At 33.9% G+C, this 26716-nt stretch overlaps 4 protein-coding genes across 4 annotated transcripts; 1 reads left to right on the top strand and 3 right to left on the bottom strand.

The window, feature by feature from the left end:
- Positions 1-7393: 7393 nt before the first annotated feature.
- LOC132162594 (auxin-induced protein X15) lies at positions 7394-7974 on the bottom strand. The gene has a single exon (XM_059572859.2). It carries the CDS (start codon positions 7834-7836, stop codon positions 7498-7500), a length of 339 nt encoding a protein of 112 aa, XP_059428842.2. The 5' UTR covers positions 7837-7974; the 3' UTR covers positions 7394-7497.
- A 6708-nt stretch (positions 7975-14682) lies between these two features.
- LOC132162370 (protein SMALL AUXIN UP-REGULATED RNA 8-like) lies at positions 14683-15249 on the bottom strand. The gene is made up of 2 exons (XM_059572608.1): positions 14878-15249; positions 14683-14790 (listed from the first exon to the last, which is right to left on the bottom strand). Exons 1-2 carry the CDS (start codon positions 15247-15249, stop codon positions 14683-14685), a joined length of 480 nt encoding a protein of 159 aa, XP_059428591.1.
- A 4948-nt stretch (positions 15250-20197) lies between these two features.
- LOC132168708 (uncharacterized) lies at positions 20198-23013 on the top strand. Its single transcript, XM_088511413.1, has 8 exons — positions 20198-20360; positions 20463-20704; positions 20785-21003; positions 21082-21174; positions 21252-21353; positions 21440-21800; positions 21904-21963; positions 22842-23013. Exons 1-7 carry the CDS (start codon positions 20198-20200, stop codon positions 21936-21938), a joined length of 1215 nt encoding a protein of 404 aa, XP_088367539.1. The 3' UTR covers positions 21939-21963; positions 22842-23013.
- Positions 23014-25477: 2464 nt separating this feature from the next.
- Positions 25478-25846, bottom strand: LOC132162369 (auxin-induced protein X15-like). Its single transcript, XM_059572607.1, has one exon. The coding sequence runs from the start codon at positions 25844-25846 to the stop codon at positions 25478-25480; it is 369 nt and encodes a 122-aa protein (XP_059428590.1).
- Positions 25847-26716: the final 870 nt, after the last annotated feature.

Here is a 26716-nt window from a genome sequence, read left to right as displayed (position 1 = left end):
TATACTTAAGCATTCATATAATTTATGGGGGCTATATTTCACATTTAATATGTTAGAACACTGTGTTGGTAGGTGTACTTTTTTTTTTTTTTGGTGTGTTGTGTTGTGTTGTTATACTCACTTGACAAAACGCTTCTAAAACTATGAAAAAATATGTTATGATGATTGTAAAAATACAATTATTTATTTATTTTTTTTAATTATGGAAAACCTCGACAAGGCAGGATTTTTGGACCCATTTCTGTAGAGTAAACTTCGGACTCGTGCACCTCACCTTGAAAAGTTTCTTTACACGAATCATGAGAAATTACTGGCTTTTACAACAGGGGGTGTGGCCCAAGGAGGAGTTTGCACCTACCAAGTTAAGACCACAAGCCTCAACCTCTAAGCTAACAACCCATTGGAGTTGATTGTAAAAATACAATTATACCATTAAATTTTTTTTTTTAAAAAAAAAATTCTCAATAAGGAGATGGTCATGGCTTAGGAGACCAATGGTTGTGGGTCTTAGGAGATTCACAACCCGTGGATCTCTAACCATGGGGACCAAACCCACGACCATGGATCTCTTCGACCATGGGTCTCTACAGTGATGAACCTGATGGTTTTGGGATCCATGGCCGAAGACCCAGTTGTGGGTCTCCATAGCTAGAGACCCACAGTTGTAGGTCTCCTTGGTTGTGGAGGCCATGAGTCTCCTTAGACTCACATCTATGGGTCTCCTCGACCATGGTTGTTGACTTCTTGGTCCTCCACTCCTTCCATGGCCTTAGGCCCAGCCCATGGGGTTTGTTAGTTTTGTTTTGTTTTTGTTTGTTTGTTTTGTTTTGTTTTTTTTTTTCAATTTTAATGGGAATAATTATTCTTTCATATTATTTTTATTATTTATTTGACGGAAGTCATGATTTAGAAATATCTGAAGCAGAGGTATAGTACTATTCATTAAATTGGAAACTATGGTATTGGTCTCAAACTCAAAAAAGCATTGAACATAGGGGTCAAAACACCGCTAAAGGTCAACTCTATAGCGAACTTGGTAAGAAAAAAATAGAAAAAAATCACCAATAAAGCTCGAGTAAAACGACGGTGAAGGTAGAGAATCGGTGACGCTTAAGTAAAACACCGGTAGAACCTTTTTGTAAGAGACGCTTTTATATTTTTTACCACCGCTAAAAAATGCCAATATACATCACTAAAAAAAAATTATCCATTAGCGGTGAAAAGTGCCATAGTCGTCACTATTGATCATTAGCGTCAACATGACGTCAACCCTAAAGCTTTGATGCTAATAATTATTAGCTGATGATGACCCAATAATAACGACAAATAATATTTTTGGATCGATGCTAAAGGTTTTAAAATTGCAACCATTTGTCGACGCTAGTGGTGTTAACTAATGTGGACGTTAATAGTAAAATGTCGCCACTATTAGAATTCCCCCTTCAACACCTGCAAAACAAAAATTCTCGCCAAGTTATTAACAATGACATATTAGTTTCAACAAATGTCGATGCTAATGATAACTCATTTTGAAAATTAGTAGCGCCTCTAATGAATGGATTTCTTGTAGTATATATATATATATATTACTGCACGACAAATGTCACCCCTTTCACGTAAATGTTTTAAATTCATTATTACATGAATGCTTACGATGAAACTTTATGATGAAAGTTATGAGAAAAGAAGTCTAGCATGAGTTTAAGCAAAAGAAATGTCTCAATACATTTTTGGCATAAGAGATAAGACATAGCATAGTGCTAGGGTTATTTTTGGCATAAGAGATAAGACACATCACAGTACTAGGGTTGGGATGGTGTGCAACCACTATATGTGGTTGATCACCAAAGTTTTGACCCACTGAGTGCACCGAGAGTTAATTAGGTGGTTCAGAATGAACAACACACCCGCCGCCACAGGTGACACTAGTGTTAGAGAGAGTGCCCTATAACCCAATTTGATTTGTGTGACATTTTCGGTTTAATAATAAAGTTCTTTATTTTCTAAAATAAATTAGAACATTAGGCATATATTTATATATGTGTGTGACATTTATGTATATGTAGTCCTTAAGTTACATTGAATATGATTTATGCGTGTTAATGAGATTATTGCACAAAGCATCTACGTCATAATATCTTGTGACTTATGTTTTTCAAGGGATAGATCAATCGGCTAAAGATCATACCTCATGAAGTGGATGTCACTAGATTGAATCCCCCTTCCCCCTTTCCCTCACATTGTACATATATATATATATAAAAAAAAAAAAACCTTGTGACTTATAAACTCTAGTTCATGGTTAATGATGAATCGAACATTTCATATGATAAGACTATAACATATAAATATGATGATATATCTTGATCATGAAAGTGGAGACTTCTGATTAATGTGTTGGTGTGGTTATAATGTACTGAACTAGACCATGTGATTTGTTATTCTATAAATAGTCAATTGAATAACTTAATCTTATGATTGCTTATAACATTGACTTTCATTGCGAGAAATGTAAACTCAAATGTGAAACGTATGTCACTTTGATGCATTTAGGAGAGATCTTTTAAGGTCAAAATGTCGGTGTGTTGGGTAGTCACATGTAAGATTGTGCAAACGCTACTCTTCTAGATGAAATCTATAATCACTTTGATGGGAATCAAAGAGATATGAAATAACACCTCTTGATATATTTAATGGGAATTGATTATTCTAAATCTCGGGCTTGAGTATTTTAGTAAAGAGTTAGTAAAATTAAATGTACTTAACGAAATATGATTTCAAAAGTATGAGAATAATTAAGAGATTAAATCGAGAACTCAAGAATTAAGAGACGGTGAAATGAAATGAAGTGACAATATTTATTTTGACTTTAATTTCAATATAGATATTTTATGGATGGGTCAAATGCATTTATAAGAAGTCAATGAAGTTCTTGTAATCAAAATAAGTACTAGAGTGCGATTACAACCTTTTAGTAGAATAAATTGTAATTAATGGTAACCTAGAATAAATTATGAGATAACAAGTATCCTAGGCCCATTGAAGTTAGTTTTTACTTTTCCTTTACGTCCCCATTCAAGCTGATAATTACCTTTTTGGGGCTTACCAAATTAATTACACAAGGAGAACTCTAAGTAGGCATGTGAATTGGCGTTGGTGAAAGACTTGTTATTCTAAACAGGATTCACATGTCTATTTGAAGGAGTTTTGTGTATAAGTGCCCACACTCTTTTGTCACAAATAAAAATTGAGAAGAGGATCATAAAGTCTCTAGAGCTTTGCCCTAGCTATGCAACACCAAGAGAAAAACAAACCCTAGCTGACTGCACCTAGCTAAGGTATTTGATCTTAACTTGTCTTGCGTACATATTGTTTTATGTTTTAAAAAATATGGTGCTATGTTTACATGAAGCTCTTTCTTTGGGAATCTTCTGCTATTTCTTATATGATTATTAATTTATAGTCAGGACCTTTAGGATTACATACAACCCCAACATACATGACATAATTGTATGTGGGACCACAGAGTAACAAGTGGAAGATAAATCTTTGAAGTAATTATATGGAAGTATAGAAAATGTTATAAGTTTTAGAAAAATCATTTATTAAACCCATAACCTAGATCTACAAGATAGAGTTGTATAAACCACAAAAACAACACTAACAAAAGCTAAACATGTTAATAACACAAAACAAAATGAGTTTAACTCTAAGGTATTACCTCTTGAAGAAGATATAATAACACAAAACAAAATGAGTTTAACTCTAAGGTATTACCTCTTGAAGAAGATATAAGACCAAATGCAAACTCCTCTTCCAAACCTCCACCCTCTCTCTCTCTCTCTTTCTCTCTTTCTAGGGTTTTTCCAGACAAAAGGGCAAAAAAATGGGAGTCAAGGGCATAAGGTTCTTATTTATACGGTCTCATGTGCGTCCAAGAGAGTGAGGTGTCTAAATAAAAACCTTCACACAGATGTCGAACGTTTGGGGTCCAATGTCAAAAGTTTGAAATCAAACCTCGAACGTTGAGGTCCAACTTCGATAGGAAATCCTTAAAAGTCTAAAAATTCTACTTCTAGTACTTGCAATAATCCCAATCCTCATTAATTATGTCAATTAGAGCGTATTTAAGCCGGATTAAATGCTAGGGTATTACATGAGTAGGGCTGAAATAGTGGTTGTGGTTAGCGGTTAGTAGCTAAAACCGCTTTGAGATAACCGCTTTTTTCTAACCATTTTTTTGGGCTTTTTTTAGGCTTTTTTTTTTTTTTTTTTTTTGGACCGATTTTGGATTGGTTTTGGGCTCACTTTAAACATTTATTTTGCTCATTTTTAATTAACTTCTCTAGGAGAAATTTTAAAATTGAATGCATTATGTAGTTAATATCACGAGGAATATTAGATTATGTGAAAAAGAGGAATAATTGAATATCATTTTTAATTAACTTATTTGAAAAAAAAAAGAAAAAAAAGATACTATTGTTGACAATCGTGATGGATGCGTATTGTCAAAGTATGGTGTCAATATGGAGGAAGAGAGAGAGAGAAATCTGGATTTTTCAGAGCTTTTGGGTTATGGAGGAAGAGAGAGAACTGCACTGCGTGAGAGAAAGTTGATTTTTTTTTAGAACTCGTAAGGATCCCAGAAGGAAGAAATCTTAATACCAAGGAGGAAATATTAAAAAAAATCTTAGTACTTGATTCGAAGAAATCTTAGCAAGCTGCAAATCTTAGTACAGCGTCGTGCTCTAATGCTGCGTGAGAGGTGTGGCTTGAGAATTGAGAGGCAGAGGCAAGGAGCTTAGGAGGCTAAGAAATAGGTTTAGGGTTAGAAAAATTAGAAAGAGAGGAATATATAGAAGTGCAAAACGATGTTGTTTTGCACTTCTATATAATAAAAATATAAAACCGAGGTTTGGGGGAATCGAAACCCAAAATTCTGGATGGAAAAAAGGGCACAATTACCACTATGCTACAACAACTTATTGTGATTTATTATATGAGATATATATATACAAAAAAGCGGTTAACGGGTAGCGGTTAGCGGATTTTCAAAACCCACTAACCACTAATAGCAACCGCCAAGGCGGTTAGCCGTTTTTACTAACCGCTTTCAAAGCGGTTAGGCAGTTAGCGGTTAGCAATTATAACAGTTAGTAGTTAGCGGTTGCAATTAGGCGGTTTTAAATTTCACCCATATACACGAGGCACCCCCTCTTTAAGCACTAGGGATGGCCGTGAGTCACGCTCCCTTTAGGTATGGTTAATATCTTAGCCAGTTTTTTTCGTAATATTTTCATGATACACAAAAATTAGATTCATTTTACTGAATGTTCATGTTAGATGCCTAAGAAACTTGAAATGGAAAATTAACAAAAGAATAAAATTTTGCCAAGATAATTCAAGAAACTTTAAACCATCGAACAAAAGTAAACATTTGATAACAATTAACTTCTTAATTGTTTCATTAACATTATTGTGTCTTTAAATAGAATTAAAATACTAACCGGAATAAATCACTTATAAATTATAATGTTATCATTATAATGATTATCTTCGAGTTATTCTAATATTAAAATACATCCTCTCTTCAAAAAAATAAAAAATTAAAAAAAAAATTAAAAATTAAAAAATTAAAAAATTAAAATACCTCCTACTAGCTAGACTCGTACCAGTCTGCAATGAGCTTTAATGAATTGGATATATAATTTTTTTAAGTAACAAATCTTACTTTGTGACTTTAAGTCAAATGTGGAATTTACATATGCCGGAAGTCTTGTTTAAGGTAGAATTAACGGAAGTCTTGTTTAAAGTCACAAATTAAGTAAGATTTGTTACTTAAAAAAATTATATATCCAATTCATTAAAGCTCATTGCAGACTGGTAGCTAGATATATATATATTCCATGCATCCCTTTGAATTAGTAACTTTCAGGGAAAAAAAAAGAAAAGAAAGTCTTTTAAAAGGTAGGAAACATATAAATGCTGCCCCATGTGACCCCTTCTGTCTTAATTATAATCAATCATAATTTTATGTCAGATATATGTCGCCCCCATGTATATATATGTACTCCATCATGTCCTTCTTCTTGTACCTTTTTTAAATGTGAATTAATGTTCATTGGTTAAGTGCAGATATAGCACGCGTAGAAAAGAAAAGAAAAGAAAAAAAGTGCAAATATAGCACTGCCCTCTGCTAGACTGCCATTGTGATAGTTAGGCAACAGCTAGCAATTAGGTTCTTGTATTGAAGAAGTGGGCCATATATGGTCGGTCTTGCTGGAATAATCTTTCTAATAATAGAAGATAGATAGAAAAAAGGAACCATTGGTATTCAAAGGCTTTTTTGATTGACCTAAAACAAGTCCAATGTTGTGCTACTGTTTGGAGGCGACCGGACTGGCCGGGAACAAAATGAGCTAGCATGATTGGCACTTGGAAAAGTCGCATCAAAGCTTCAATATTGACGGTGAGCATTTCAGCTTATCTTATCCAACGACACGATGAGTCACATGACGTAAGTCTGCATGTCATGTATATAATTTCATTAGAAATATTGAATTACCTTTATTAGAAATATTGAATGTATATAATTTCAAATGGAATAGTTATTCCGCCTATCAAATGTAACTAAGTTTATTGCCTCAAGATTTCAAGAGTAATCATGTAAAACTACCTGTTATAAATGTTAGAATATATGTTTTTCATATATTAAGTTGATATAAAAATATTCTCCATGGCCCTTAGGTTTGATTGTAATCAAATCTTAACACAGTTTTCTCGTAAATAAGCATCTTAGTATTGTAAACAGAATACTAATAATTAATAAGAGTACAATGTAGTCCTTAAAGTAATTCACAATAGTAAGCGTAAGTGTCTAATATAAAATCATTCCAAATACTGTATTTTTTTCTCTCTTTGCTTCGGCTTTCTTTTCCATATTGTATATTCTCTATAAATTTCTATATGGTATTAAAGCCACTATTATTCGGTAATCATCTCTCTTGATTTTTCTAGTGTTCCTCTCCATGCTGATTTCACAGGAGTTCCCCCAAAATTTCTATGTTCTCTCTCTCTGTTTCTACTTTTCCTCTCCATATTTTATTCTTCACTTATAAAATTCTGAATTATAGGAGGATCATATTAGGTTGCCAATTAATCCCCATAAAATTACCGTGGTCAAAACACTTACTAATTAGCATCCTAATCGGTGTCGTCAGATATTAATTAGGTGAGAATATATTTTATTATTAATTTTATGGAGTTTCAATTATAATGGAATAGCCATTAGAGTAATAATGCTAGGGTTAACGCTTTCCCTTGAGAGATATATATTGAACAAACAATGAATCCTACAGCTCTGTAGAAATAACATATATATACATACATTTAACTTTTTCCTTCCAAAAGTAAATATTTCTTATCAATGCTAAAGTAACAAAAGAGGAATAATTGGGTGAATAAAGTTAAAACGTAATCTCTGTTCATTTACTCTCTCTACAATGGTAAGAAAGTTTTCTCCCTCCTGTCGTCGAGAATCTTCTGTAGCTCCTCCGGAGGACAAGGGATTTGAAGAGCTCCTTTCTGTCTGAATCCATATTCTTCCTTAGCCTTCTCCAGCAACCTTAAGAATGCTGGGTTTGTTAAGTAGTCCAGTTCAACGACAAACCTTTTTGTTTCCTCACCTTTGACCGCAAAAACAGCAAAATGTCCTTCGCTTACGTCATCCGGCACTTGCAGTTCTTCATGGCTAAATTCTCTGAGATCTGGTCCTCTGGGTGCCGAGACTGAGAGACCCTTTTGTAGCTTCTGAATGAGAAGCCTAAGCATTGCCATGGCTTTATTTCTCTCAATCTCCCTGCTCTTTCTGGTAGACTTCAAGCCTAGCTAGCTAGATGATGATCTATTTCTTTCTTCCTTATTCTTCCCAGTATTGAGGAGAAGTTGACGAATCTTTCTTTGAGCTGCATGGGAATTTATAAAGAGGAAGATGAACTGACGCGGGAAACAGAGATGAAATTTCTTGTGTGGAGCCATTAATTGCATGTGCAGCAACAGGTCATTTTCAACCGCTTTTTACGCGGTATTCAGTTCACCGATAGATTCATCTTTGGAGCTGTTGATATAAAATATCATAAGTCCGTTAATGGGAGCTATCGAGGCACACTAATTAAGGCCCATTGGCTCTCCGGTCCACATACTACTTCCATCTGCCCATCGAATGAGCTGAGCGCCACGTCAACAAGGCCGGAGTCTTGCCCCTCTGGAAAAGATTGACCAAGGTGTTAGAATACATTGCGTGCGATTTGATATTATCAGAATATATTAACATTGATTATAATTAATAAAATCAAATCAAAATTGAATATATCTGATTTGATTTTATTAATCATACCAGTTTGTATTTTCTCCACATCCCCATAAATATAGATTATTTGTACTGTAAAAGTGAATAAGAGCTTAGGGCTTTAGCCTCGATATAGTATTGAAGTATATTTGAATGATTGGATTTGATGATGATTATATTAACCTAAATATAGGGATTCGATTATGATTTGATCACCCTAAATTAAGGGATTTGAATTTATGTGTAAGCTCTATATAAATAGGGTATTTTGTATTCTAAACAAAATAAAGGAATAAGAATATAATGTAGTCTTTTGGGCTTTGAAAAATGATAAAAATAATTTTCTCAACTATCTTTCAACCATTTCTGAATGAGTGAATCTACCATTGAATTTTTGTGGGACCCATATGAGTCATCAAATTCAATGGTAGATCCATTAGATATGCTAAAAGAGATACTTAAAAGATAGTTGAGAAAATGATATGTAGCATGTTTCGCAGGCTATATATATTCTAATAATATCAAATATCACACAATATATTCAAACACAAGGGAGCCTCGTGGCACATACACAATTGCATACAGTAGGGGGACTATATAATTAAGGAAAAGAATTCTCAGGCGGCATGGTTGATTCTACGACAAAGGGATCCGTTTGAACATATTCAAAAAGAAAGGCATTTATGAGAATCAACCACCTATTTAGGGTTTGTTTGAAAATTGGGTTAGAAAATTTAAAAACTATTTTTAGTACTTAAAAAGTCGTGCTAAACAAAAGAAGGCTTGCTTGATAAAAAATTTCAAAAGTATTTATTTTTTACTTTTTTACTTTAAAAATAACCGAAACGAACTTTTGGGAAAAACTTAAAAATAAAATTTTTGCTAAAAAAATATTTTTTGATTTGAAAACTCTATTTCGATATCAAAGGCAATTCAAAATGGGCTCTTAAGCTCACTTGCCATGCCTAAGGCAATCCTATAAAGAAGGTACCGAGACCTGGTTTTGAGGTATACAAACTTTTTCCTTTGTCTTAATCCTGCCCCTTTAGAAATTGTCGTTTATTTTTGTTGGTATTTTTGGCTAAATTATGGGGTGCGGTCAACTGTATCTATAGAAACCTAAACTCTCTTCAAGGGCTTTGTGGTTAGTTAGAAGTGTCTCCAGCAGCAAGATTTTTTTTCTGCCATTAATGTCCCAATTGAAATTCTTGAAATAGCATATACAGTTTCAAGCAGAGAAGGTTTAAGACTAGATCTAGTACTTGATCAGTGAGATACCCAAAATTAGACTCCAAGCTGAAACATGCTTTAATGCTTCTCCACACGTTGTTGTCAAGAAATATGTTACCTTCCGTACTAATATATATATATATATATATATACTATGAGAATAATAAAAAAAGAAGAGAATAAAAGAGAGAAGAGAGACATGCATGTCGGGAACTGTATTGAATTATAATTAAACAATATTACATAAGTGTCTATAAAATAGAGAAACAATAAATAATGAGCAAGAAACCTTCTAATAAATTAATAAAAAGAAAAACTTCAGAAAGAAAAGGAAATAAACCTAAGAAATAAAATAAAATATTCTTAACATGTACTAAGCTGCTTTAATAATATTGTTCAGACCAAGAAATAACAACTTGGTAGACAAAGGTTGACGTACACGTACTCCGTGTTGACGAAATAGGGTTAACTATATCTCGTAGTAGTGTCGGCAAGATCAAGTAGAGATTCAAGGTGTTCGCAGATAAACATTTCGTACTGAGAAGGAATCCAATCCTGAAAATATCTGGAAATTGGGCTATATATATATATATATATATATATATATATATTCTGGATGAGGAGTACTAGGGCTTCCTCCACCACTACCTTCTTCTCATTCACACCAACCATTCCATATCCTTCCCCTCTTGCACCTTGTCCTTCTACTACTGTATATCAAGACAAGTTGACAACAATCAAATTATATTGATTTGATATTCAAATGTTTTTCATTGTTAAAAGCTTATGGATTCTTTGTAAAGTGTTAAGTATTAAAACAAAAATCAAAGATAATGTAGCCTCTTTCAGCTTTGCATACATGGTCTCTAGAGCCCAACATGATCGGATATTATTGAGGTTCAAATCCAAATCTGTAATTTCTAGTGAACCAAAAGTGCTCTCCTAAGGAGAGTTAGGTGAGATGTAATGGAGGAGATCTGCTGCAGAAAACTAAAAATGGCGGAAGCACGTGTATCATACGCCCCTCATAGCATTTCGTGGGGTAAACACGCGGGAGTAAGGAAAGTCGGAAGTTTGAGCAAAGGCTGGCAATCGATCGAGTAGCTAGAGTGCGTTCCCTATAATTAATTTATCGTTATTAGCATTATTGCCCACATTGATGTAATTTTCATAAACAATATTGCTTGTTCTTGTTTTGGAGAGGGGGTGGGGTCAAACACTTTGCTTGTTATATCATTATGGGCGTCATTATCATTCCATAAGATATTCACTTGTTTGCTTTTTGATGCGATTTGTCACAATCACACCACCATCATTCTCTTTTGTAGCTAAAAAGCGTATTAAGGTTATGTTTAGTATGTGGGGCGCCGACTATTTCGTTAAAAAAAAAAAATGAATAATTTTTATTAAACATGTAAGAAAGTAGAATAAAATAGCAATTTAGAGGAATAGTCATTTTTTTATGAGCCATAGGATTGGCTGTTTCAAGTGTTAGACAGTTAGAGTATATGTATACTTTAACACATGCTATTTTATTTCACCTTATTCTATTCTTAATAAAGGCTATTTATTTTTCTTAATAGAATAGTTGCTCCGTGTACCAAACATACCTTAAGAGCATGTAACCTTGAACAACGTCCATGCATGGTATTCAACTTCCTACTTTCTAGCATGCAACAATTGGAAAATCTACATCTTTAATGGAGATAATTCCAACAAGGAATCCACATGAGTTTAGAAAATGGATAATTGATGCTTTAGATTCTTCTATGAGAGTGTAGAGATCGAGTATTACAAGCATGCCATTTTACTCCGACTAAGTCCTCTTTGGACAGTATTACATTCTTTGAATTTACCCTTATAATTAAATCCCTTTTTATTTAATGTTCCCAATTAATGAGCTTTAATTGCATAATTGATTATATATATTTTTGGAGAAAATGCACTTTACCTACTAATGTTTCACCTTATTTGCAATTTAAACTCTAATGTTTAAACATTAGTAATGTACTCTAACAACGTATAAAAAGTTTGCAATGTAATCCTTCTGTTAATCATTTCCATCTAATTTAATTGAAAATTTTGCACATGCAGCTCACGTGAATTTTGTTTAATCTCTAATTTCCAAAATTGCCCCTTATTTTTTTTATGGAATTCCAAAAATGCCTCTAATTAAAAAAAAAAAAAAAACCAAATAAAAAATATTGTCACCCCCAGTTTTATTTTTTTTTCCTGCTTTTTTTTTTTCTTATTTTTTTAAAATACAAGGGCAATTAGGTATTTTCAATAATTTTCGTTAGAGAAAATGAAAATTATTGACGGATGGGTCACATTGCAAATTTTTGATACTTTCTTGGAATACATTACCAATTTTTAAACATTGGAATCCGAATTGCAAATGTTGTGAAACATTAGGGGGTAAAGTGTATTTTTCCCTATATTTTTTTTTTTTAAGTAAGAAATGTTAGTTTGTGCCTTAAGTCAAATGTGGAATTTACAAATTGCGTATAGGTCTTATTTTAGATAGAATGGAGTAATATGAAACTAAATTCCCTGCCCCTATAGATGTGTGTAAATACCACATATATATATCATGCATCGCTTTTGAATGATCAATAACTCTTCAGGAAAAAAAAAAAAAAGGTCTTTTAAAGGTAGGAAACATGTAAATGCTGTATACGCTCCATCATGTCCATATATATATATATATATCTCATGCATCGCTTTTGAATGATCAATAACTCTTCAGGGGAAAAAAAAAAAAAAGGTCTTTTAAAGGTAGGAAACATGTAAATGCTGTATACGCTCCATCATGTCCTTCTTCTGGTACCTTTTTTAAGTGTGAATGTTCGTATATTGGTTAAGTGCAAACTGCAAATATAGCACGCCATATTACTATGGTAGATTTTTAGTGTAGTTGTGACAGTTAGGCAACAGCTAGCTAGGAAGGTACTTGTATAATTGTATGTGGAAGAAATGGGCCATATATGGTCGGTCCTGTTGGGATAATCTTGTTAATAATATATCGAGAAGATAGAAACAAGGAACCATGTTTATATATTGAAAGTATTTTTGCATGACCCAAACAATTGCGTCCAATTAATGCTGTACTGTTTGGAGGCGACCAGACTGGGAACAAAATGAGCTAGCATGATTGGAACTTGGAAAAGTCGCATCTCACATGATTATAAGTATATCATTAGGATTTAACGAAAAATTCTAACGGATATGTGATATTGTAAAATTTTGAAATAAGATGACTCTACATAGATGACATTAATATTTTTTTAAAGTTTAAGGCTATCATTGCAAAAGTGCGTGCCTAAATATCAAGAGTGTAAGTGTAATTTCTCTTAGAATATATGTTTCTATATTAAGTTGATATTAAAATATTTTGTATTGTAAATAAATAAAGTTAATGAGAATACAATGTAGTGGTTGAGGCAAATATCGATCACAAACCTAAATTGTTAAGCCAGTACCCTAATCTAACTTTTTTGTTGGGGAGCTGCTGGAATTGTTTCATATATAACATGGTTGCGTAGGTGCATGTGTACGTTGTACTTAATTAGAATTTAGCATCCCAATCAGTGTCAGATATTATACTCTCTTCCAGCATTTGCATTGATAGGTCTTCTAACTTCATAAAATACCCACCAATAAGGACCTGATTCCTCATCCAGCCATTTGGCATATCCCCAAGAGTCGTGATTGCAGAAGTGGTAGGGTCAGTTAATTTCCATTATTTGCGTTTTTTTATTTCTTTTATTTTTATTTATTTTTACCTTCTACCCTCAAGAGTTAAGTTCTACACTGAATAGCTAGGTGGATTGTGATGGTATTAGACGATATATTAGTAATACTAAGGACATGTTTAGGTGTGCGTTTGAGAGACCTAAAAGTACGTTTAACACTCGAAAGTTCGTTTGAAGAAAAAAAGTACATGTTTAGTAAAAAAAATTGAAGGCACTATTAAGGGGTCCAAAAAACTTAAAAATTTTCAAAATACGCTTTTGGCAAAAGTTTAAAAATGAAACTTTTGCAAAAAAATGTTTTTTGACTTAAAAGCTCTATTTCTCAAGCACAATCACAAATATGCTCTAAGTCTTACATTTGATTCTTTATTAAATGAGACTAAATTTTATAACTGCTTTTAGGGAATTTCAATTGTAATTTTGACTAGCCTTTTATAGTAATAATGCAACATATGGTGAATGCTTTCCTTGACAAGAAATGCTATATATATATATATATATATATATTATATTTTTCTCATCTTATCTTACAAATTAACCATTAGATTTGTGGATTTATGTTAACCCTATAAATTTAATTGTTGATTTATTGAATTTGTATAAGATTTGTGGATTTATGTTAACCCTACAAATTTAATTGTTGATTTATTGAATTTGTATAAGAATATGAACTAAATATGAGAAACTTATTAGCCCCTAGCATTTTTCTCTCTCAATTAGTCCTCTTTTTTCCTTACATGCATGATAGTTGATAGGTACTGCATGTGAAGAGTATATTGGATTTTGTTCGGAACTTTAGAGGAGATTAATGATTGCTTGAGAGGATAATTATATATATACTTAAGGATCGGAAAAGAGCTTAATGCAATAAGGTTGTGTTATCAACAAAAAACAACATAGATACATTGAACTTTTTCCTGCCATAAGTTATATTTCTTATCAATGCTAAAGTGAGAAAGCGGAATTAGTTGAATAATTAACGCATCTCACTTGCAAACAACGCAGGTTATTGACTTGGGAAAGCTATCCAAAAAAAAAAAAAAAAAAAAAAAAACAGGAAAAAAGAAAAGAAAAAGTTACTAGCTAGTAAAACAGTTAAAATGTTTTTTTTTTTTTTTTTGTCAAATAAAGGAGAAGAGGGAAGAGAATTACAAAGGAAGTCTTTGCTACTCCTTAATCTCATAGAAAAAGAAAAAGAAGAAATAGTGGGAATACTTTCAAATACTAAGTAGGAAGTAACCCATTGGAAATCTTCACAGCTTTTTAATCTAAGATGGAAAGCAATTGGAGCTAAATATTGGAAATGACAGGCGCCGAGTTCCGGTCCAAGAAGAGGTGGCCGGGGATCCTTTACAGCAAGGATGGTAAGCAAGGAGTCCCCTTCAATGATGAGGCGGGGGCAGCCAAAGGAGACTGCAATTCTAGAAGCCAGAAGGGCTGCACTAGCTTCACCCATGCCTGCTTCCATATGAGGGAGCTTCACAGCCAGAAAATTTCTTTCATGGTCTCTGAGAGTTGCGGCAGCAACAGCAAATTAAGTCAGACAGTCTTGTCCCTGCTGTCATCGAGAATCTTCTGTAGCTCCTGGGGTGGACAAGGGATTTCAAGAGCTCCTTTCTGTCTGAATCCATATTCTTCCTTAGCCCTCTCCAGCAACCTTAAGAATGCAGGGTTTGTTAAGTAGTCCAGCTCAACAACAAACCTTTTTGTTTCCTCACCTTTGACCGCAAAAACAGCAAAATGTCCTTCGCTTACATCATCCGGCACCATTGTTGCTGGTACTTGGACTTCTCTGAGAACCTCAGGTCCTCTAGGTGCCAACACTGAGAGACCCCTTTGTAGCTTCTGGATGAGAAGCCTAAGCATCACCAAGGCCTTTTTTGTCTCAATATCTCTACTCTTCCTGCAGGTAGACATTATCATATTAAGCCTCTATCTCTTTCTTCCTTGTTCTTCCGAGTATTGAGGAGAAGTTAAGAACTAATTCGTTGGAACTCACGAATCTTTCCTTGAGGTGCATGAGAATTTATATAGAGGAAGATGACTGACGTGGGAAACATAGATGAAATTTCTCGTAAGGGTCGGTGTGGAGCCCTTGCATGTGGTTGGGGCAACATGATGTCATTTTCCACCCTCTTTAACGCGGTATTCTACTCACCGCTAACTAGATCTCAACTTTTCACCTCTGTTATTTTGACTCCAAGCTGAAACATCCATTAATGTTGTCGTCAAGAGATCATCCATAGACATGGGTGATCTCTGAAGCCCAACAACTTGTCTTATTTTTCTCTCTTCTGCATGTCTTTATCCAGATCCTGCAAAAACATAACTAACCAATCTTCCTATTCAAATTCGATGACACAGCATGCATCTTATGTTAGAGTATATTGTACAATATCATGAAATTGTGGGATTTGATGTTATTGTAATTGATTATAGTCCAATCAGATTTGAATTGAAGAAAATCATAATCAAATGGAAATAGAAACACATAGCGGAATAAATATTTTTTAAGGGATTTGGGGAGACTAAGAGGTAGATATATGTAATGTGACCGAGGAGACACCATTTAGAGTGATGAGACAGAAAACAATGCCATAATTGGAATTTTTTAGGTTCAAATTAATCCAGACCTGAAATTTCCAATTAACCAAAAGTTCTCTTCAAATTAAGGAGAGTTAGGTAAGATTTGATGAATAAGATATGCTGCAGGAGGCCAAAACTGGCGGCAGTGCGGCGCGTGTATCACACGCACCTCACAACGGTGCGTAGGGTAAATGCACAGGAGCAGGGAAGGTCATAAGGTTGAGCAAAGACTTGGAAAGGAGAAAAGTGCTTTCTCTATAATTAATTTATCGTTATTAGCAATATTATTGCCCACATTGATGTAATTTTCATAAAACGTTGCTTTTTTTTGGGGGGGGGGGGGGGGAGGGGGGTGCGGGGTAAGGTGGGGAAGGAAAGGATGGGGAGGGTTAAACACTCTACTTGTTATATCATTATAGGCATTATCATTTCTATAAGATATTCACTTGTTTGCTTTTTGATGCGATTTATCACAATCATGCATTTACCACCACCATCATTCTCTTTTATTAAAAAAAAAAAACAAATAGTTTTTATTAGAAATTGAAGAAAGTAGAATGGAATAGCATTTGGGAAGAACTATTTCTCAATTTAAGGAATAGTCATTTCTTCATGGCCATGAGAATGGTTGTTTCAAGTGTTACAGTACATAGTATATGTATACTTTAACATAAATGCTATCTTATTCCATTTTTAATAAAGACTATTTTTTTAAATAGAATAGTTATTTCACCTACCAAATGTATCTTAAAAACGTGTAACCTTGAACTAGGTACTTCCATGCATGGTATTCAACTTCCTAGCCTGCAATGGTTGGAAAGTCTACATCTTTTATGGACATGGTTCCAACAAGGAATCCACATGAGTGCGGAAAATTGATAATTTATGCTTTAGATTCTTCTATGAGAGTGTATAAACACCAAATTAATGAGTTATACTGTTTCAAGTGTTAGACAGTTAGAGTATATGTATACTTTAACACGTGCTATTTTATTTCATCTTATTCTATTCTTAATAAAGGCTATTTATTTTTCTTAATAGAATAGTTGCTCCGTGTACCAAACATACCTTAAGAGCATGTAACCTTGAACTACGTCCATGCATGGTATTCAACTTCCTACTTTCTAGCATGCAACAATTGGAAAATCTACATCTTTAATGGAGATAATTCCAACAAGGAATCCACGTGAGTGCAGAAAATGGATAATTGATGCTTTAGATTCTTCTATGAGAGTGTATAGACACCAAATGGATTTAAACACAAAAGTTTGCAGCTTTCCTATAATGGACCTCAGGATTCCCCTGCTTCCCTTCCTTACTCCCCAGTAATCTCCTGACATAGCCATTTTCAGGTTGTAACTCCAGTAAAAGTGGTACTATATATATATATATATAATGAATCCAATCTCCAATAACGAGAAAAAGGAGCTTAGTTGTGGAACGTCAGTTGCAGCATGTTACATCATCAATTCATGGTCATTTTCATTAATTAGCTGTATCGATCTTAATATCTTTGATAAAATATTTTTCTTTACCTGCAATAATGGGGGCCTAGAGCTAGGAACACCTTATACAGACGACAGGACAAAAAGTGCATAGGAAATATTGGCTCTTTCTCCAGTTGGTCGAAAACAAGAAAATTAACATAAGACATTTGCTATTTGTAGATCAAGAACTACGTTTCATATTACTCCATTCAATCTAAAATAAGACTTATACGGCATTTGTAAATTCCACATTTGACTCAAGGCACAAACTAAGATTTGTTACTTCAAAAAATAATATAATATCAATTCAGCAAAGCTCATTGGAAACATTAAATAAAAATGATTAAATTATAGAAAGAAAAAAAAAATTCATATTTAGTCTCTAAGTTTTCATCTCATTTAAATTTAGTCATTGGATTTTCAATTTCAAAACTAAGGTCCTTAGGTTTTGCCCAAATTTTAAATTGGTCGCTCGATCTATCACTTTGCCGTCAAAGTTAACGATTTTCTATCTGTCATGTGTGTTTCATTTGACAGCACGCGAAGGTCCTTTTAACACAACAAATATAGATGATTAGGATCACAAAGAATATGGATTTTGTTTATGAAGTTGGGTTCTTTTTTTTTTTTTTTTTGTGTGTGTAGATGACTTGGCGCTTAATGATATGACATCATTATTAGGTGTTCATATGAATACTGACAACGTGTCAATTAATGAAACACACATCACATATGACAAATCATTCATTTTAACATAAGCAAAACTTAAGAACCATATCCTTAAAATTAGAAACCCAAACGATTTAACTCAAATTAATCGACTAAAAACACTGACTAAGATATTAACAGTACCTAAAGGGAATTAAGGTCACTCACCACCACAGGAAATGCATATCCACTTGCATGGCCCAATAACCACAGTCTTACCCTACCCCTATAAATGTGTGTGTATATATATACATATATTCTCTTTGAATCAGTAACTTTTTTTTTTTTTTTTACATGTATCTGGCCTGCCTTTTTTTTTTTTTTTTTCCTTTTTTTTAAAAAAAAAAAAAAAAAAAAATTGTCCGGATAAGTAAGACAAAAATAGTCACATGGTGCAGCATTTTTTTTTTTTTTTAAAAAAAAGGCAGGCCAGATACATGTAAAAAAAAGGCCAGATACATGTAAAAGAAAAAAGAAAAAGAAAAAAAAGGCAGGCCAGATACATGTAAATGCTGCACCATGTGACTATTTTTGTCTTATCCGGACAATTATTTAATCAATCACATGCAATTTTAAGACAGATATATGTCGCCCCTATATAGGCTATATGTACTCCATCATGTCCTTTTTGTAACTTTAGTGTGAATGTTCATTGGTTAAGTGCAAATGTATTGATCAAGAAGTGGGCTATATATGGTCAGTCCAGTGTTGGGATAATCTTGTAATAATAGAAGATAGAAATAAGGAACCATTGGTAATTTGGTATTGAAAGTTTTTTCGCACGACCCAAACAAGTCCAATGTTGTACTACTGTTTGAAGGCGACCAGACTGGGAACAAATTGAGCTAGCATGATTGAAACTTGGAAAAGTCATTTGAAAGCTTCATTGACGGTGAGCATTTCAGCTTATCTTCTCCAACAGGAAGAGTACTACTCACATGACTTGAAGAGTTAAGTTTGTCATATATTGAGGTTCGGCACATACTACAATAGAAAACATCACTCACATAAGTCTAATTAGTATTATCTGTTTTGAAAATCATTGACGTTCTAATGAGACTCGGTCAGGCCAGAGGCGGACTCAAGATTTGTAGTGTGGATGGCGAACTTACATAAACACATAAATACATGTAGTATCTCTATATGTGTATTTGTGTATGTTTATGCAAAATAAATATAGATGAGTCTTAAATTTAATTTCATAGTAATTAAATTGTAAGTTATTATTGCATATAAAAGTTATATGTCTTAAAATAAACTAAAATCGATCTATAGAATCCAAAAAAAAAAAGGTTCATTTAGTGTGAACTCTTTCTCCTAACGAGATCATTCAAAGCTCCCAAAAATAGTTGAGTCAAGCCAAAATAATGTTGTAAACATAAAGTCACTAATTAAATGGGAGCATTTTCAAAATTTTCAAGTTGAAAGAGGGGGAGAACACAAAAATAAATAAATAATAATAATAATAATTAGAAGGGGAGCAAAAATATTATTTTAGGGGGGACAAATTTATAAAAACCCAAAAATATTATGTTTGGGGGGACATTGGCAAGTAGTGGAAAAAGTGAGCAATAGAAACATATACAATGTTCCAACTATTTTAGAGGGAGAGATTGAAGAAGATGATGAAGGCATTGGTGATGAGGAAGAAGATGATGAATTGGTTGAGGGTAATGCACCTGTGCAACAAGGAAACAATGTAGACTCAACTCCGTTACGTAGAGATGATGTGGAACCAATAGCTATTGATGAAGTATATGTGCACTTTGATGAAAGCATGTTCCTCAATGATGACTTCTCTAATGAGGGGCACGAAACAAGCTCTGATGATGAACAAGACCTTGATGATGAAAGCATGTTCCTCAATGATGACTCCGCTCATGAAGATGAGTTATCTTGCAACTCTGATACAAACTCTGATGATGATATGTGTTGAATATTATTATAAATAAATATTTATTCTATGGTAAGATGATACTGGCTATATATTTGTTTGTCTCGTTACCAATCTTTCAATTATTGTATATGTTTGTATTTTCATATTTTCTTATTCATTGTTTTTATTGTGGAATCAGTTGTATGCAATGAAGATCATGAATCGAGGAAGATCGCGTGTGTCCGTGGCTCGTTCTACACCATTGCATCTTAATGATGAAGTTGAGAATGCAAGTTTAGAATCACAAGTGCCTCTTGAAATTGATGTAACACCATGTCAGACGATGACTGAGGGGCCCTCCAATGCATCTTGTAAGTGCACATATTTTGTCTATGTTATTGTATAGACTATGAACAAACTGAACAAACTACTTCACCAAAAATACTAACTATGTTTCAAATTTTGTCTCACAGCTATTATGTCCAACAAGAAGAAAAGAGGTCCGAATAAATCCACTAAGTTCAATCAGCTTTTTAAGGATGGTCGTCCTGTTGAGATAACAATCCCTCCCAAGGCAAGAGGACCTGTAGGAAAAAATGCAAGTTATTTTAGTAGGAGGGTGACACATGTCGTTCGTGAACACGCCGAGCTCTGGCATAGTTCTTGGACTCGTGTCCCACCAAGTGAGCAGCAACGGTTAAGAGCTCGTGTTTTGGTGAGTTATAATGTTTGAGGTTATGTTATTTACTACATATAATATAAAATGCTAAGACTGTTGTTATTTATAATATATAGGCTGAGTGGACTTTAGACGAGCATCTGGCTAACCATATTGGATCTGTTGAGTTGGCTTTATCAAATAGTTATAGAACACTTCGTCATGGATTTCACCGTCATTTTCTTAAATTCGGTGGTGATAAAGACTCAACAATCGCGAAGACAAAAGTTCTAAAGCTTATCTCACAACCCATGTGGCTTAAGATATGCGAGTCATTTGAAAACAAAGAATGGAAGGTAAATATTTTTAAACTAAATTGACAACAAATCTAAAGGAGTATAATTTTGTAATAATTTAGTAAAAATTTGTCACAGGACAAGTCCACACGTAATAAGAAGAATAGATCGGAGTTGAAGACCAATCACACATCTGGCTCTAGATCTTTTCTTAATCATCGCCATAGTGAGGTAACAATTTTATACTATTACATTATTTTAATAATTATGTTTAGAGCATATGTTAATTATATGTTTATTATGTGTAGGCAGGAGAGGATGAAGAAGAGCCCAATCTAATTGACTTTTATAAGATCTCTCACACAAATAAAGATGGGAAATTTGTGACTCCGCAGTGTGAAGAACGATACGTAAGTAGTTGAAATTTCTACTCTCTGTTAATATCTTGTCTCACATTGTTATATGGCTAACCTGTTGATTTTGGTTGCTTCTGAAGAATTTGATGGTAGAGAAGTTGGCTGACAAAGAGGTAGAAGTAGATGAAGAGGAAATATTTACACAAGCTCTTGGTGGGAAACGTTCTGGCCATGTTAGAGGGATGGGAAAATTTGTCATACCTACTCCATCCTCTTCTTCGCAAGTATATGGCACTCAACTCAACCTTGAGTTGGAGGAAACAAATAGAAAAATAGAGGAACTGCAAAATGAGTTGATGGAAAAAGATAGAAAAAGAGATGAACAAATAGAGGAACTGCAAAATGAGTTAATGGAAAAAGATAGAAAAATGGATGAACAAATAGAGCAAATTAGACAAGAATCAAAGCACCAATTTGATCTCCTAATGTCACGTGTTTTAGGTAAAATGGTTGTGTGATAAATATGTTTCGTTATGCTTTAATTGAACCCGAACAACTAATTTATTACTGATGATATCTTTGTTTTCTTTTCTATATGTTATAGGAACACAAGGTCTGAATATTGCTCATTTTGATTGAAATGTTTAAAGAAACATGAAAATGGGTAAGAATTTTGCTCATTTTGTGATTTATTTACTACTTTGATGGAATTTGGATTATTGATTTTCGGATGGAAGTTTGATTTTGGTTGATGTGTTAAAGTAGTCTGGTTGATTTTGGTTGATGTGTTGATGTGAAGCAATTCGCATGCATTGCTTCATTGAAAGTTGTAAGATTTAATTGATTGCACGCAGTCAAATGGTAGAGGATTTAGCATTGAATTGAATTGAATTCGTGGTGGAAATTTGATCTGAGTTGAATTGGTCGGGGGATTTCGGTTTTTGAGTGAATTGGAATGTGGACTTTTTTTACCATTTTAAAATTGAAGCAGAAATTTGTTATTTGCAGGCACTCTTTGGTTTGGTTTCTTAGCCATAAATCAGAAAATTCAATAAATTGCAGAGTCAAATGATGGAGCATTTGTAATTTTGGTTGGCTTGCAAGAGTTACTTAATTTATTTTTTTCTTCATTGTGGCGGTTGGTTGCAGAGAATTATGTGCTGATGCAATTAGAAGTTGTTGGAAATTCATTTTTGTTGTGGATCAGGTTATTAGTTATTTTGCTGGCTGGGAAATCAGAAGAGAGTGAATGGGATTTTTGAAATTATGATTTGAGTAATGAAATGGAATCTAATTTATAAATGGATGGTGATGGCTTGCTGGTTTAAATGACATTGTTAGTGAAATTGTAGTATCTCATCAATTGTTAAGGGCATGGTTTTGAATTTTCTTATGGGTCTTTTGTTTTGTATTTTATGATTCTATGCTCTCTAGGTGTCTATAATCTGTTACTAGAACCTTTGAACGTGAGTCCTTATTTGACACGCTTGTAGTTTTTAAGTGAGTTTTCTTGTTTAATATATGCTCTTCTTCTCTGTGCAGTTACATATGGTATTGATAAGTCGTACAGGTTATCAGTTCTTACATCTGGAAAGCTTTTTTTGTAATCCTTTTTTTGCTGCTTAGCTATATATGAAGTTTAATTTCTCAATGAACATTGTTGTTGATGTATGCCTTCTTTGGCACTTGCTTAAAACTTGACAATTATGTAGTTTTCTCAGGCCATTTTTTAGACTTCTTCACTTGTAATTAATTCTGTTTCAGACTTTTTAGCATATTTAATTAGAAAAAGAGTTCTTAAGTAAGCTTTAATATATTGTTATGTTTAGATCGTTTATACCAAACAATTTAAAACATTAATCGGCCAAAAAGAAAAGCATTGGATGTTGACGACGACGATCATTAGCAACGACGACATTAGCCCATCAATTAGGCATGCTAAATATTGTTGCTGAAATGTGCATCATCAGCGACGACATTTGTCGTCGCTGATATGTGCCTCATCAGCGACGACATTTGTCGTCGCTGATATGTTTGTCATCAGCGACGACATTTGTTGTCGCTGATGCGTGTGTCATCAGCGACGACAATGTCGTCGCTGATGACAAACACATCAGCGACCTCATCGACTTCATGAAGCATTTTCAGCGACCACCTTTTACAGTTATTAGCGACGACTTTTGTCGTCGCTATTAAGACTTATCAGCGACGACGGACTACTTGCAACGACTAGGAGCGACGACATTTGGGATTTTAGCGACGACCCGGGGTCGTCGCTAAAGGCTGATTTTCCTGTAGTGCCAATATATGCTTCTACCTCTGGGTCAGGCTATAGTCCAATTGGTCTTGATAGAACACCTACAATTCTCGCTATTTAGGCTCTTCCTAAGTTGTTCTTAGCAGGCAAGTGCTATCATGGTCAGACTCAGATAGAGAAACTACAGTTGGTCACCATCTCAGGCCTTTTTAGTGAAAAAAAAAAAAAACTTGAAATGTAAAGCCACCCTGATTTAACTGTTTTGTTGGAGAACTGCTGGAATTGTTTTGTTGTACTTAATTACATCTCAATCAGTGTCAGATATTATCCAATTATTATATTTTAGAGGTGTAAAATTGTAAAAAAATAAAAAAGAAAAAAAGAAAGATATATCCCTGTGTGGACCTTTACATTTATTTGGTGTTTTCAACTTCTTTATTTTTGGCTATAATACTCGATCTCTTCCACCATCTGCATTGATACCTTTTTTTTTTTTGGTTTTTTAAGTATCTGCATTGATAATTGTACAAACTACAAACAGATGACAAGATCATAAAATACCCACGAATGGACCTGGTTCCTCCACCCAATTGCAAAAGTGGTGGGTAGGTGGCTGGATTAATTGTGATGGAATTAGAATATATATATATATGACTCGGCGTAAAATTATCTTTGAAAAATATTTGTTTTTGTGTTTTCGAGTATATTTGGTGTGATAAAAAATAATAGTCAACGAAAAATATTTTTGGTTTAATTGAAAAAGAAAGACTCTTTAATTTTCATAAGTTCTCTATTTTTTAAAACCGTAAACTATTTTTCGAGTTTCAGCATCTCATTTTCAAATTGACAGATGCAAATAATACGTCGCCGAGACCCCACCAAGACTTCACTGAGCCACTCTATTGGGACCATTGGGGTTCGATCGGAACTTTGCTGTGACATGATTGGGACCGGGTCTAGACTATGCTAGGACCCGATCGAGACCCCACCGATACCCGATTAGACCTTGCCGCGACCAGGTCAGAACCTCGCCGAGACTCGATTGGGACACCATCGAGACCCCACTAGGACCTGGTCGAGACTCGTTGGAACCCGGCTGAGCCACCATCGAGACTTGGTCAAAACATTGCTGACGTCCGGTTGAGACCTCGCCGGGACCCGGTTGAAACACAGTTGAGACATAGTCAAGATTCGCTGGAACTCTGATTGGACTACCGCCAGGACTTCACTGAAACCCAGTTGGGACCCACTTAATTGGACTCGATCGGGACTCGCAGAACTTGGCAAGATCATATTAGTTCTTTATTAAATCAAACTAAATTTTATAGATTATTTTATGGAATCTCAATTATAATTTTGGGTAGCTTTTTAGAGTAATATTAATGCCGCCTATGGTGAACATAGGCTTTAAAGCGTACAAACAATTAATCCTCTTTTCTCTTACACTAGAGCTGATACGTACTCTGAAGAGTATTATTAGCTTTTTGTTGAAGACTTTAGAGGAGACGAATGATTGATTAGGAGGATGATATTAATTAGGATGTCAATCACAATAAAACCGTGGTCAAAACGCTCACAAATCCGAATTGTAAAGCCATCCTGATCTAATTCTTTTGTTGGAGAACTAATGGAATTGTTTCGTGACATGCAATGCAAGAGTATATTGCCTTGACAATTTTATTAATTAATTATCACTTAACCCAAAAATTTAAACTAATAATAATAAATGAATCTTATAGGGATAAATGAATTTAAGATAACATATTAAATTATAGCTTATCTCAAAAAGTTAAATTTGTTCCGTAGAATTTACTTGAGTCCTACGGATCGAATGATTAATTTTTTTAAAAAGCTAGATAGGATAATAACAGAAGAACTCGGAAAATCTAATAACAAAAAGTTAAAACTTCTGTTGATTCACCTAATAACACGTGTCATCGAGAATCTTCTGCAGCTCCTCGGGTGGACAAGGGATTTCAAGAGCTCCTTTCTGTCTGAATCCATATTCTTCCTTAGCCGTCTCCAGCAACCTTAAGAATGCTGGGTTTGTTAAGTAATCCAGCTCAACAACAAACCTTTTTGTTTCCTCACCTTTGACCGCAAAAACAACAAAATGTCCTTCGCTAACATCATCCGGCACCATTGTTGCTGGTACTTGGACTTCTCTGAGATCCTCAGGCCCTCTATGTGCCAGCACTGAGAGGCCCCTTTGTAGCTTCTGGATGAGAAGCCTAAGCATCCACAAGGCCTTTTTTGTCTCAATATCTCTACTCTTCCTGCAGGTCGACATTATCTCTTTCTTCCTTATTCTTTCTTCCTTAATCTTTCTTTGAGCTGCATGGGAATTTATATAGAGAAAGATGAACTGACGTGGGAAACACAGATGAAATTTCTCGTAAGGGTCGGTGTGGAGCCCTTGCATGTGGTTGGGGCAACATGATGTCATTTTCCACCATCTTTAACACTGTATTCTGCTTGTTGAAATCATGATGATGCGGATATTATAGCGGAAACAATATAGAAAATAACACAAAAAATTTACGGATGGTTCGGTATAAGATATCTATATTCACCACTCGGAATACCCTTAAGGGCTACATTATGCTTATTAAGTACTTGATTTGTCTGCAATACAAAGGTCCTTATTTAAAAGGTAGTGTCTAAATACAATTATAGTAATCAAATCCACTTAATTTGATTATAATCAGCTCATAAATAAAGAATATTTGATATCAACATAATTATGAAATATACAGAAAATCTATAGTATAACATTGCTCACTATTAACTAATCCGCGAACCAAACGGGGCCTAAATCTCAACTTTTCACCTTTTTTTATTTATTTATTTATTTGTTTTTATTTATTAAAGTCTAGCTGTTATTTTGACACTAGCTGAAACATGCATTAATGTTTTTTAAAAATTACATTTTTAAAATCGTTACTTGATAAAACATGTTTTTTTTATAAAATATTTGTTATGCGAAATCATAATTTTGATTTAAATTCGTGATTTTGGGTTTTTAATTTGCAAAACCTAGCTTGTTTATAGAAATTATAATTTCTTTTTCTTATTTTAGATTAAGTGCTTTTAAAACCACAATACTAAACATTTTACCTTTTACAATATCTTTTAAAAATGCAAGAATAATATGAAGGGA

Source organism: Corylus avellana, chromosome 10, assembly GCF_965113065.1.
Source record: "Corylus avellana chromosome 10, dhCorAvel1.hap1.2, whole genome shotgun sequence".
NCBI classification, from domain to species: domain Eukaryota; kingdom Viridiplantae; phylum Streptophyta; class Magnoliopsida; order Fagales; family Betulaceae; genus Corylus; species Corylus avellana.
Note: the sequence above shows the minus strand (reverse complement) of the source record. Positions and strands in the feature narration are given on the sequence as shown.

Bases quoted from the DNA above. Each gene is read 5' to 3' on its own strand.
- LOC132162370 (XM_059572608.1), bottom strand. From the start codon at position 15,249: ATGTCTACCTGCAGGAAGAGTAGAGATATTGAGACAAAAAAGGCCTTG. The intron at 14,791-14,877 runs GTCTGACTTAAT...ATATGGAAGCAG, and splicing joins ATGACAGCAGGGACAAGACT to GCATGGGTGAAGCTAGTGCA.
- LOC132168708 (XM_088511413.1), top strand. From the start codon at position 20,198: ATGAAGATCATGAATCGAGGAAGATCGCGTGTGTCCGTGGCTCGTTCT. The intron at 20,705-20,784 runs GTGAGTTATAAT...TATAATATATAG, and splicing joins GGTTAAGAGCTCGTGTTTTG to GCTGAGTGGACTTTAGACGA. The intron at 21,175-21,251 runs GTAACAATTTTA...TATTATGTGTAG, and splicing joins TTAATCATCGCCATAGTGAG to GCAGGAGAGGATGAAGAAGA.
- LOC132162594 (XM_059572859.2), bottom strand. From the start codon at position 7,836: ATGGCAATGCTTAGGCTTCTCATTCAGAAGCTACAAAAGGGTCTCTCA.
- LOC132162369 (XM_059572607.1), bottom strand. From the start codon at position 25,846: ATGTCGACCTGCAGGAAGAGTAGAGATATTGAGACAAAAAAGGCCTTG.